The sequence below is a fragment of the Mya arenaria genome, chromosome 10, assembly GCF_026914265.1.
Source record: "Mya arenaria isolate MELC-2E11 chromosome 10, ASM2691426v1".
Lineage (NCBI taxonomy): Eukaryota > Metazoa > Mollusca > Bivalvia > Myida > Myidae > Mya > Mya arenaria.
Genome location: NC_069131.1, coordinates 45,913,783 through 45,928,292, shown reverse-complemented (window position 1 = coordinate 45,928,292; position 14,510 = coordinate 45,913,783). Strand labels below are relative to the sequence as shown.

The 14,510-nt window shown below is 41.5% G+C and overlaps 1 protein-coding gene across 2 annotated transcripts in view; it reads right to left on the bottom strand.

Moving 5' to 3' along the window:
* LOC128205972 (uncharacterized) overlaps nt 1–9,252 on the bottom strand; it is a 29,455-nt gene extending 20,203 nt beyond the window's left edge. For both annotated transcript variants that reach the window (XM_052908069.1, XM_052908070.1), the window contains exon 1: nt 8,516–9,252. In XM_052908069.1, the coding sequence (XP_052764029.1) occupies nt 8,516–8,684 (169 nt within the window). In that variant the 5' untranslated portion in view covers nt 8,685–9,252. The remainder of the gene's footprint in view (nt 1–8,515) is intronic.
* Between the last annotated feature and the right edge of the window lie 5,258 nt (nt 9,253–14,510).

Below are 14,510 nucleotides of genomic sequence, written 5' to 3'. Positions count from 1 at the left end.
ACACGCGTGTAAGACAGGCTGAGTACGGCTGATAAGTGTGCGCAAGGACGAATACACGCGTACACCAGGAAGAATACACGCGTGTAAGACATGCTGAGTTAAGCTGATAAGTGTGCGCCAGGTAGCATACACTGATGTAAGACAGGTTAAGAACGGCTGATAAGTGTGCACCAGGAAGAATACACGCGTGTAAGACAGGTCAAGAACGACTGATAAGTGTGCGCCAGGAAGAATACACTGGTGTAAGACAGGTCGAGTACGGCTGATAAGTGTGCGCCAGGAAGCATACACTGGTGTAAGACAGGTTGAATACGGCTGATAAGTGTGCGCCAGGAAGCAAACACGCGTGTAAGAGAGGTTGAGTACGATTAATAAGTGTGTACCAGGAAGAATACACGCGTGTAAGACAGGTCGAGTACGGCTAATACGTGTGAACCAGGAAGAATACACGCGTGTTAAACAGGTTGACTACTGCTGATAAATGTGCACCAGGAAGAAAACACGCGTGTAAGACAGATTGACTACTGCTGATAAGTGTGCACCAGGAAAAATACACGCGTGTAAAACAGGCTGAGTATGGCTGATAAGTGTGCACCAGGAAGAATACACGCGTGTAAAACAGGCTGAGTATGGTTGATAAGTGTGCACCAGGAAGAATACACGCGTGTAAAACAGGCTGAGTATGGTTGATAAGTGTGCACCAGGAAGAATACACGCGTGTAAAACAGGCTCAGTATGGCTGATAAGTGTGCACCAAGAAGAATACACGCGTGTAAGACAGGCTGAGTATGGCTGATAATTGTGCACCAGGAAGAAAACACTGGTGAAAGACAGGCTGAGTACGGCTGATAAGTGTGCACCAGGAAGAATACACGCATGTAAGACAGGTTGAGACCGGCTGATAAGTGTGCACCAGGAAGAATACACGCGTGTAAGACAGGCTGAAACCGGCTGATAAGTGTGGACCAGGAAGAATACACTGGTGTAAGACAGGTTGAGACCGGCTGATAAGTGTGCACCAAGAAGAATACACTGGTGTAAGACAGGTTGAGACCGGCTGATAAGTGTGCACCAGGAAGAATACACTGGTGTAAGACAGGCTAAGTACGGCTGATAAGGGTGCACCAGGAAGAATACACGCGTGTAAAACAGGCTGAATATGGCTGATAAGTGTACACCAGGAAGAATACACGCATGTAAGACAGGTTGAGACCGGCTGATAAGTGTGCACCAGGAAGAATACACTGGTGTAAGACAGGTCGAGTACGGCTGATAAGTGTGCACCAGGAAGAATACACTGGTGTAAGTCAGGTTGAGACCGGCTGATAAGTGTGCACCAGGAAGAATACACTGGTGTAAGACAGGTAAAGACCAGCTGATAAGTGTGCACCAGGAAGAATACACGCGTGTGCACCAGAAAGCATACATGCGTGTAAGACAGGCTGAGTACGGCTGATAAGTGTGCACCAGGAATCATACACGCGTGTAAGACAGGTTAACTACTGCTGATAAGTGTGCACCAGGAAGCATACACGAGTTTAAGACAGATTGAGTACGGCTTATAAAATGTGAACCAGGAAGAATACACGCGAGTAAGACAGGACGAGAACGACTGATAAATGTGCACAAGGAAGAAGACACGCGTGTAAGACAGGTTAAGTACGGCTGATAAGTGTGCGCCAGGAAGAATACACTGGTGTAAGACAGGTTGAGTACGGCTGATAAGTGTGCGCCAGGAAGAATACACTGGTGTAAGACAGGTTGAGTACGGCTGATAAGTGTGCGCCAGGAAGCATATACGCGTGTAAGACAGGTCGAGTACGATTAATAAGTGTGCACAAGGAAGAATACACGCGTGTAAGACAGGTTGAGACCGGCTGATAATTGTGCACCAGGAAGAATACACGCGTGTAAGACAAGTTGAGACCGGCTGATAAGTGTGCACCAGGAAGAATACACGCGCGTAAGACAGGTCGAGTACGGCTGATAAGTGTGCACCAGGAAGAATACACGCGTGTAAGACAGGTTGAGACCGGCTGATAAGTGTGCACCAGGAAGAATACACGCGTGTAAGACAGGTTGAGACAGACTGATAAGTGTGCACCAGGAAGAATAAACGCGTGAAAGACAGGCTGAGTATGGCTGATAAGTGTGCACCAGGCAGAATACACGCGTGTAAGACAGGCTGAGTATGTCTGATAAGTGTGCACCAGGAAGAATACACGCGTGTAAGACAGGCTGAGTATGGCTGATAAGTGTGGACCAGGAAGAATACACGCGTGTAAGACAGGCTGAGTATGGCTGATAAGTGTGCACCAGGAATCATACACGCGTGTAAGACAGGCTGAGTACGGCTGATAAGTGTGCACCAGGAAGCAAACACGTGTGTTAGACAAGCTGAGTACGACTGATAATTGTGCACCAGGAAGCAAACATGCGTGTAAGACAGGTCGATTACGGCTGATAAGTGTGCACCAGGAATCATACTTGCGTGTAAGACAGGCTGAGTACGGCTGATAAGTGTGCACCAGGAAGCATACACGAGTTTAAGACAGATTGAGTACGGCTGATAAAATGTGAACCAGGAAGAATACACTGGTGTAAGACTGGTCGAGTAGGGCTGATAAGTGTGCACCAGGGAGCATACACGCGTGTAAGACAGGTCGAGTACGGCTGAAAAGCGTGCACGAGGAAGCATACACGCGTGTAAGACAGGGTGAGTACGGCTGAAAAGCGTGCACGAGGAAGCATACACGCGTGTAAGACAGGCTGAGTATGTCTGATAAGTGTGCACCAGGAAGCATACGCGCGTGTAAGACAGGTTGAGTACGGCTGACAAGTGTGCGCAAGGAAGCATACACGCGTGTAAGACAGGTCGAGTATGATTAATAAGTGTGCACCAGGAAAAATACACGCGTGTAAGACAGGTTGTGGCCGGCTGATAAGTGTGCACCAGGAATAATAAACGCGTGAAAGACAGGCTGAGTATGGCTGATAAGTGTGCAACAGGAAGAATACACGCGTGTAAGAAAGGCTGAGTATGGCTGATAAGTGTGGACCAGGAAGAATACACGCGTGTAAGACAGGCTGAGTACGGCTGATAAGTGTGCACCAGGAATCATACACGCGTGTAAGACAGGCTGAGTACGGCTGATAAGTGTGCACCAGGAAGCAAACACGTGTGTTAGACAGGCTGAGAACGACTGATAAAGTGTGCACCAGGAAGCATACATGCGTGTAAGACAGGTCGAGTACTGCTGATAAGTGTGCACAAGTAAGCAAACACGCCTGTAACACAGGTCGATTACGGCTGATAAGTGTGCACCAGGAATCATACACGCGAGTAAGACAGGCTGACTACTGCTGATAAGTGTGCACCAGGAAGCAAACACGTGTGTTAGACAGGCTGAGTACGACTGATTAAGTGTGCACCAGGAAGCATACACGCGTGTAAGACAGGTCGAGTACGGCTGATAAGTGTGCACCAGGAAGCCTACACGCGTGTAAGACAGGTTGAGTTTGTTTTCTATTTCATAAAAAGACAGTTTGAGTACTGCTGAAAAGCGTGCACGAGGAAGCATACACGCGTGTAAGACAGGTTGAGTTTTTTTCTATGTCATAAAAAGACAGTTTGAGTACTGCTGAAAAGCGTACACGAGGAAGCATACACGCTTGTAAGACAGGTTGAGTTTTTTTTCTATTTCATAAAAAGACAGTTTGAGTACTGCTGAAAAGCGGGCACGAGGAAGCATACACTCGTGTAAGACAGGTTGAGTACGACTGATAAGTGTGCACCAGGAAGCATACGCGCGTGAAAGACAGGTTGAGTACGGCTGACAAGTCTGCGCAAGGAAGAATACACGCGTGTAAGACAGGTCGAGTATGATTAATAAGTGTGCACCAGGAAGCAAACACGTGTTTTAGACAGGCTGAGTACGACTGATAAAGTGTGCACCAGGAAGCATACATGCGTTTAAGACAGGTTAGTATGGCTGATAAAATGTGAACCAGGAAGAATACACTGGTGTAAGACTGGTCGAGTACGGTTGATAAGTGTGTACCAGGAAGAATAAACGCGTGTAAGACAGGTCGAGTACGACTGATCAGTGTGCGACAGGAAGCATACACGCGTGTAAGACAGGTCGAGTACTGCTGATAAGTGTGCACCAGGAAGCATACACGCTTGTAAGACAGGTCGAGTACGACTGATAAGTGTGCGACAGGAAGCATACACGCGTGTAAGACAGGTTGAGTACGGCTGATAAGTGTGCACCAGGAAGAATACACGCGTGTAAGACAGGCTTAGTACGACTGATAAGCGTGCGCCAGGAAGAATACACTGGTGTAAGACTGGTCGAGTACGGCTGATAAGTGTGCACCAGCTAGCATACACGCGTGTAAGACAGGACGAGTACGACTGATAAGTGTGCACCAGGAAGAATACACGCGTGTAAGACAGGCTTAGTACGACTGATAAGCGTGCGCCAGGAAGAATACACTGGTGTAAGACTGGTCGAGTACGGCTGATAAGTGTGCACCAGCTAGCATACACGCGTGTAAGACAGGACGAGTACGACTGATAAGTGTGCGCCAGGAAGAATACACTGGTGTAAGACTGGTCGAGTACGGCTGATAAGTGTGCACCAGCTAGCATACACGCGTGTAAGACAGGACGAGTACGACTGATAAGTGTGCACCAGGAAGAATACACGCGTGTAAGACAGGCTTAGTACGACTGATAAGCGTGCGCCAGGAAGAATACACTGGTGTAAGACTGGTCGAGTACGGCTGATAAGTGTGCACCAGGAAGCATACACGCGTGTAAGGCAAGACAGGTTGAGTACGGCTGATAAGTGTGCACGAGGAAGCATACACGCGTGTAAGACAGGTCGAGTACGGCTGAAAAGTGTGCACCAGGAAGCATACACTGGTGTAAGACAGATTGAGTACGGCTGATAAGTGTGCGCCAGAAAGAATACACGCGTGTAAGACAGGTTGATTTTTGTTTTTGTATTCCTGTTATGCGTTATTTCTTAATCTAGATATAGACACTGATAAGTGTGCACAAGGAAGCAAACACGTGTGTTAGACAGGCTGAGAACGACTGATAAAGTGTGCACCAGGAAGCATACATGCGTGTAAGACAGGTCGAGTACTGCTGATAAGTGTGCACCAGTAAGCAAACACGCGTGTAACACAGGTCGACTACGGCTGATAAGTGTGCACCAGGAATCATACCCGCGTGTAAGGCAGGCTGAGTACGGCTGATAAGTGTGCACCAGAAAGCAAACACGCGTGTTTGACAGGTCGATTACGGCTGATAAGTGTGCACCAGGAATCATACACGCGTGTAAGACAGGCTGAGTACGGCTGATAAGTGTGCACCAGGAAGCAAACACGCGTGTAAGACAGGTCGATTACGGCTGATAAGTGTGCACCAGGAATCATACACGCGTATAAGACAGGTTGACTACTGCTGATAAGTGTGCACCAGGAAGCAAACACGTGTGTTAGACAGGCTGAGTACGACTGATAAAGTGTGCACCAGGAAGCATACATGCGTTTAAGACAGGTTAGTATGGCTGATAAAATGTGAACCAGGAAGAATACACTGGTGTAAGACTGGTCGAGTACGGTTGATAAGTGTGCACCAGGAAGCATACACGCGTGTAAGACTGGTCGAGTACGACTGATAAGCGTGCGACAGGAAGCATACACGCGTGTAAGACAGGTCGAGTACTGCTGATAAGTGTGCACCAGGAAGCATACACGCTTGTAAGACATGTCGAGTACGGCTGATAAGTGTGCACCAAGAAGCATACACGCGTGTAAGACAGGTTGAGTTTTTTTCTATGTCATAAAAAGACAGTTTGAGTACTGCTGAAAAGCGTGCACGAGGAAGCATACACGCGTGTAAGACAGGTTGAGTTTTTTTCTATGTCATAAAAAGACAGTTTGAATACTGCTGAAAAGCATGCACGAGGAAGCATACACGCCTGTAAGACAGGTTGAGTACGGCTGATAAGTGTGCACCAGGAAGCATACACGCGTGTAAGACAGGTCGAGTATGGCTGATAAATGTGCGCCAGAAAGAATACACGCGTGTAAGACAGGTTGATTTTTTTTCTTTTTCATTAAGAGACAGGTTGAGACCGGCTGATAAGTGTGCACCAGGAAGAATATACGCGTGTAAGACAGGACGAGTACGACTGATAAGCGTGCAACAGGAAGAATACACGCGTGTAAGACAGGCTGAGTATGGCTGATAAGTGTGCACCGGGAAGAATTCACGCGTGTAAGACAGGACGAGTACGACTGATATGTGTGCACCAGGAAGAATACACGCGTGTAAGACAGGTTTAGTACGACTGATAAGCGTGCGCCAGGAAGAATACACTGGTGTAAGACTGGTCGAGTACGGCTGATAAGTGTGCACCAGCTAGCATACACGCGTGTAAGACAGGACGAGTACGACTGATAATTGTGCACCAGGAAGAATACACGCGTGTAAGACAGGTTTAGTACGACTGATAAGCGTGCGCCAGGAAGAATACACTGGTGTAAGACTGGTCGAGTACGGCTGATAAGTGTGTACCAGGAAGCATACACGCGTGTAAGACAGGTTGAGTACGGCTGATAAGTGTGCACCAGGAAGAATACACGCGTGTAAGACAGGCTTAGTACGGCTGATAAGTGTGCGCCAGGAAGAATACACTGGTGTAAGACTGGTCGAGTACGGCTGATAAGTGTGCACCAGCTAGCATACACGCGTGTAAGACAGGACGAGTACGACTGATAAGTGTGCGCCAGGAAGAATACACGCGTGTAAGACAGGTTTAGTACGACTGATAAGCGTGCGCCAGGAAGAATACACGCGTGTAAGACTGGTCGAGTACGGCTGATAAGTGTGTACCAGGAAGCATACACGCGTGTAAGACAGGTTTAGTACGACTGATAAGCGTGCGCCAGGAAGAATACACTGGTGTAAGACTGGTCGAGTACGGCTGATAAGTGTGCACCAGGAAGCATACACGCGTGTAAGACAAGACAGGTTGAGTACGGCTGATAAGTGTGCACGAGGAAGCATACACGCGTGTAAGACAGGTCGAGTACGGCTGAAAAGTGTGCACCAGGAAGCATACACTGGTGTAAGACAGGTTGAGTACGGCTGATAAGTGTGCGCCAGAAAGAATACACGCGTGTAAGACAGGTTGATTTTTGTTTCCTTTTTAAAAAAAGACAGGTTGAGTACGGCTGATAAGTGTGCACCAGGAAGCATAGGTTGAGTACGCGTGAATCTGCTGGTAAATGGGCACGAAGAAGAATACGAAGATGTCAGGATTGGTATTGTTGCTTATTGTTGCGTATTGTGTGTATCAGGAAAAAAATCACGGGTGTAAGACATGTTTGGTGCTCACGCTTAGTGTGTATCAGGAAACATGCACTAGTGTAAAACAGGTAGTACTGCTCCTAAATATGCACCAGGAAAAAAATACGCTGGTCAGACAGGTTTTGAACTGCTGTTAAATGTGAACCAGGAAGCAGACATGCGTGTAAGATAAATTGTACTGCTCCTAGATGTGCACCAGGAAGGATTAACGCGGCTCAGACTGGTTGGGTACTGCTCCTAATTGGGCACCAGAAAGAATAAACGCGGCCCAGACTGGTTGGGTACTGCTCCTAAATAGGTTCCAGAAAGGATAAACGCGGCTCAGACTGGTTTGGTACTGCTCCTAAGTTTGCACCAGAACGGATAAACGCGGCTCAGACTGGTTTGGTACTGCTCCTAAGTTTGCACCAGAAAGGATAAACGCGGCTCAGACTGGTTTGGTACTGCTCCTAAGTTTGCACCAGAAAGGATAAACGCGAATCAGACTGGTTTGGTATTGCTCCTAAATATGCATCAGAAACCATACGTTCGTATCAGACTCTTTCATAAAATGATATATTTGTTCTGTATTTAATTGAAGTTAATATGTATTTTATTCGCACTTATTTCCCGAGTGTATTCAAAGGGAGCAATAGCGATAGCAGGATTCAAGTTCATATTATTATAAAATACAAGATACAAGAATCTTTGCAAATAGTGTAAGGCCGGGTAACAACATGGACTATATATAAGGATGATTTGTTTTCGGTCTTAAGATTATTCCTGTTATGCGTTATTTCTTAATCTAGATATGTATGTTATTTAGATATGTTTATGCCACACAATGTATTCCTCATTTCTAATGTTTATTATTAAAACGACTATTCTACATTGTGTTTGAATTTGTGGCGCTGTGTGCCCCATCTGATTCCGTATTTGAACATACTTTATTGTCAGCATTCATTCAGCTTGTCAGCTAGGCGTTCGATATAATACATGTATTTATGCGCACAACATACATTTACAAAACCATCTATTCATTCATATACCGAGATTTTAAATATGTCCGCAGCTAAAGAAGACAGACCAGTTTGTAACAACACATTATAGAAATGATTTCCACAAAACGGCAGCCCCTTTACCCACCTTGGTAGATACACCGTTTTCTCGAGAACAGAGGTGGGCGTCGACGTTCACAACGCGCAAGAATACTCTCTACGTCTACGTCATCATAGCGTGACCTGCTGTCTTCATCATAACGTGTACTGCTTACGTCATAACTGGGCGTGTCTATCTCAGTCTGTAGATTGGCCATAGCGATAGGAAAGATTTAAAATGTGACTATAAAGTTACATAGGATGCCAGAAGTATTTGTCATGAACAACAGTATCGTCTCTGATACTTTCAAAGTGCCAAAAATGTTCATGTTTTTAGCTGTCTACATGAATAAGATTTCACTTTCAGGCATTAAATGTAACACGTCTGTGTATTTTCAAACATAACATCAAGCTCAGATTGCATTAAAAACAGAGCCTTAGTCAATCACACACTAACCTATCGGCACGCATAAATTTAAAGTAACGCATTTTAGTTTGTCTTTACTATACGTTAAATACCAAACACACTTTATACATAGCAGGTTTACATTATTGATCCACGTTTAAGTTTTAATTCCAAGGCAAGTGTCCTCCATGCGCAATTAAAACACTTGTCAAGTCACAGCCGTCGCAAAACGGAAAGGGGAAATTAATAACAACCACACTATTATATGGCACACTATAAATCACAGCCGGCTAATTGAGGTTGAATAACGTATCCTCGGAATTTTCATAATCCTTCCAAATATTTCCGTGAACGATCTCACAGGAACCGCTGTTTCCAGATCTAAGCGTTTGTAGGAATACCTGTGGTATTTGAAACAGCAAACAAGTATTGGAATCAAAAGAACAGCGAAGAGCACATGGGATCGTTAGCATATTCAAGCGATGCCAACACACTCCGGCTGGGAGAAAAACATTCAGTTGGAGAAAAACCTGGCGCATGTCCAAACTCCTATAGTTTAATCATGATTTCGCAGAAGTTAATTAAGAATAGGTACTCTCATGGACATATTCGAAAAAGAATTGTTTTCATCGTCACTACATGCATTCAAGTGAGAACCGTGTTCAAAATTAAGTGAAATATTTTATGAAAGTTATTGATCCGTGTATAGTACCTTCTTGATATTAACTCAGCCCTGTAAGGTTTGTAAAATAAAGAGCGTTACCATAAATGGTGGTTAAGGAGTACAAACGAAAGATAATGAACGTTACAGATTAACAGTGTCGTCACACTCGACTGTCGGTTGTAGGGCCAACTACACCAATTCGGAAGAGCCTACTCATTGTTACATGCCTTATTTCTTTCAATTAACAAAGCATGGTTATACATGTTGTACCATATCAGACCATTGCCTGCCTTCCATATTTCTAGGTTATGCAGCTGAATGGTTTGTGATTTCAAAAACACGATGAACATGCTGGATCTACTTGTTGTATTTTTTTATTGTTTATATTTGCATCGTTTTTCTTCGTTCACCGGATATACACAGTGGTTACGTTCAACCAATTATTGTTTCGTAGGAGGAACGTATTTTTTTCTAACGTTGCATCATGATTAGTACACAAGTGGAGCTTTCTCCCCATATATGATCGTGAAGCACTAGAAATCAGTGTTATATTGCGTGAATTTAGTCAATTGGCTATAGAATATATGGGAACTTTATTTAGTGGTGTCTGACCTGTATACTACGGTTCGACTGAGTGCCATTTCTAATTCTCATTGAATCGATATAATGACGAATCGTCTACTAAAGGCGACTATCTGCTTGGATAAGCAATGTATTTTTGGCTTCTTTTAAGTATATAAATAATTAATTTCAATATTTCCGTGTAGTAAAGCCCGTTTCCTTTAACAGTGTGGTCATACCATGTGTTTTGTGACGTCACATTTGGATATTGCCTTCTGTCAAAAGTAGCTCGCTTCAACAAGGAAATCGTTATGTTTTTTAATTCGTTTACCAATTTTAACGAAACAAAGCGTATCTAGGTTAAGGGGAAATACTATACTACACTCGATTCTTGGGAGATATTTGACGTTTTTGTCCAAAATGTGTGGGCAAATGCTGAGATTGTGCAAAATGTTTGGTATTACCAATTATTGCATAAACTGTGTTTTCGGGCCATTATGGCGGCGTTTTAACGAGGAAAAACCGGCGTTTTCGGTAAAAAGAGTATTCAGTAAATTCATGTGCCTTGAAAGACTGGCTTTTTTGTTTTACATACGCGCTATCGTGGCCCGCGTCATAACAATGGACGCTGAGCGAGTTGTACAATTTTCATTCCCAACAATGACTAACCACTCTCCCTTTTGTTCTTACGCCCAGAAACAACAACCTACAAAGGTCATGTTAGCAACGGTTAACCTTATTTTAGACTACGGTTAACCTTTACAGCAGAAGAATACATATATTTATGAATAACATGCCTTTACATAGGCCATCAGCACCAATGATGTTATATCATTTATGTTTGTTTATTCGTTATTTGTTTTAATACAAACGTCGGAGAGTTGCAATAGCGTTGTTGTCGTCGTCCGCGTCGAAGCCCCACTTCCCTTTCCCCTCCCTGGATCCGTCACATTCGGAACTCCTCGGCCATTTTTATCGAAAACAGCCTCGGATGTATGCCTGTACATAAGTTGAAGTAGTTCGTATTTTTTTTGCATTATATCATTAATCAAATTTAATGTTTTAGAGTTGTATTTATTGATCTAAGTTTAAATTGATTGCCAGTGAAGTGTTTTATTGCAAACATAATTAAGATTCCCAAGAGTTAAGACTTAAAGTTTAACTGCTAAATAAAATTACTACGCGATCTACTTGCAGTGGACTTAAACGTACCTCTTTTTCAGTATGTTAACCGTCCAAATACATCCGAGGTTGTTTTAGACAAAAATGGCCGAGGAGTTCCGAATGGATCCGTCAGTGACCTGTGCTGGTCTTCACCCAAAAGAAAGGTATCGAAGGCGGTTTACATGTTTAGCTCGCTCGAGCTAAATACATAATTTTAATAAATGTATCATTGTTTCAAGTAGGAATTATATACTTGAACACTTCGACATACATACTCCAATCCTATGAAATTGTTAATTTTTTAGACAATGTTAGAGAATATCTGTGGCCAATGCGGGAAAAAACGATTCCCTGCAATATCTGTGGATATATGTGGATATCTATCCAGATCACAGACGGATATGGGGGAGCATTTAAAGACACACGCTGAAGAACGGTGCCTAGTGTGTAGAAACGCTTGCAAGCATAAAACATCCCTGAAACGGCACATGGCCAATACTTATACATATTAATAATCATTATTTTTTCCATTTGCTATTTATAATATAATTATAAAACCCCTGATTGAAACCGATATTTGTACCGATATCTAGAAACGTAGCCTAAATTAATATTTATTATCAAAAAGGGGGTAAGGTTTCAAATAAATAAAAGCGTCTCAGTGAACGGTGAAGTCTAACATAGAATTATCCACGATGCCTATGTAAAATCAATAATACTAGTCAATATGTAAATACTGTAAGTCAACTGACAATTTATATAAAAAGTGTTTCCTTTATTGACACAGGGTTGATACTAAGGTAACTTCATATTGCAACAGAACGTCATGCATTAGACATATTTATCTGGTTAGGTTCATGTTAGTAATGAACAAGAAAGACCATTGATGCAAAGCATCAAAGGGCGCCGTTTAATAGTTTATGCACTTGTTATATGTTGAAAAACAAGGAATGTCAAGGCCAACAAGCATATTATGGTGCATTGAACCGCATCTATGAAATTCTCAAAATATTTGTAGTATTCTGCATGACAACATAGGCAAAAGCATTGAAATTGAAGATTTTCAAGTTGAACATTTCATTAGGGGTGGGGTACATTAATGAACAAGACAGAATTAGAGTGCTTGTGCACTATACTTTTTGTCATTGCCACATATCCATATACCAAGTTTTATTTCAATACCATAAGTAGTTTTAAAGTAACGCTCTGGTCAAGAAAAAGCGGCAAAGGGCAATAATTATGTAATTAGCTTAAAAACAGCTATAGTCATTGTGCACTGCACTTCCTCTCGTTGTGCTAAATACCATTGAATGATGTTTAATGAAATTCCAAAAAAGTAGTTTTCTAGTTATGCTCCGGACAGGAAAAGATACAAAGGGAATAACTCTTGCAATACGCTGAAATAGAGTTATTGTTCATGTACACTGCAGTTCTAATCATATAGGGGGAGGGGGCAACGTCACCATGCTGGAATGACAACTTGTAGGGAAGAATAAGTAATATGAAATAACAATTTAACAATTTGTGTAGTACTTTAATAAACATTATCATTTCGTCCGAAAGTTGCAAACATAAATAGAACATAATTATTGAACTGTAAAGTTGCAAACATAAATAGAACATAATTATTGAACTGTTATATAAAAAGTGAACATTGTTTACTAGATGAAATGCATTTATAACATAACATGCCTTGTTTTTAGCTGTTTAATAATACTAAAATGTAATGTAAAATTGCATAAAAATCAAGTCATAGTGCATAGTCAATGGAGTTATTATGTTAACTTCTTCATTTACATAGTAAAGAAGAGTTGAAAATGGATGTTTTTAGTTGATATTAACACAAAAACAGCATGTGTCTTATTGGACAATGGCAATTTTTTCAAATATGATAAAAATAACGCATTCAAACTGAATATGTATCAGACTATGTATGAAAGAAATAATACTGTTTCTATTTTTCACAAAGGTTTTGAAATACAACAATGCACATATAAGCATAAATAGGCCAAATATGCAAAAAATAATAGTAAACAATGTGTGAAAGTGATACTGAACACTTAAAACAATTTCTTTGTGCATTAAATGAATATATACCAGAAAAGCAATACTAAATCAAGTCCAAAATGTATAATAACATGAAGAACACCCCTTTATGAATATCTTCATAACAAATCAGAGTACATGTAAACTATAATCATTTATATCATTAGTATCAAATGTGTCTAGTTTAAAGTGTGTTTTCATTTGCATTAAATTACATTGTAATATATACCAGAAAAGCAATTATAAAAATCCATAAATGTATAAGAAACTGAAGACAATAAAGAATAACACCCATTTATGAATATCTCCAAAACAAATCAGAGGTCACCTATATATAAAACAATAATCAATATTATAATTAGTATCAAATGTGTCTAGTTTTCTTGTGTCTGTTCATTATCTTTAAATGAGCATCTTTAAAGTGAAACTCTTATTTGAAATCAATACATATAATTGTATTTATAACACACATCAAATTGAATGAAAAAACAATAACTACTTACTAAATAATGCATTTACTGAAATATCGTTTACTGATAACAAGCTTGTCACCCTGTTTATAATAGCAGAAAGCATGACAAATATTAAATGATTGGTGATTGCTAAAAGATTTACTGTGGTCTACTATAGTATCACAAGGCAGAAATACCATGTTTTATGTTCATTCTTATTAATTAGCAAATTGAACTCAAGATCCTTCATTAGAAACATTGTTGTTGACATCTATCAACCCATTTTGAATCAAAGCGCTGAAAGCGCTGCAAGACTGTCGGTGACGTAACTGAAGAAGGCAAACACTACCCCAAAGTTCTTTCAAATGAAACGTGATCAAATGATTTCATACAAATGATGAACACTCTTTAAGGTAGATGAAGAAGGATAAATGTGATTATAATAAGCACAAATATATTGGCCCTACTTAATCATGTATCCAATGGCCTACAAGATTCTTAATTCAAATTTCCTAATTTTGAACCGCTTTAAATTAGTTAAATGCATATTCATTATGTTATTATGTTGCTTCAATTTATGACGTCGCTTATAACAGTTTCAGTAAGCAATTACATTCCTTCATTTCATTAGGGTCTGTTGAAGCCAATGTCTTTAAAATGCAAATACAATACAAACTATTCCCAAGATTCAAGGGACATAATAAAAATATAACTTTAAAATGATGCTCTCTCAAGCCTAAAAATGCCTCCC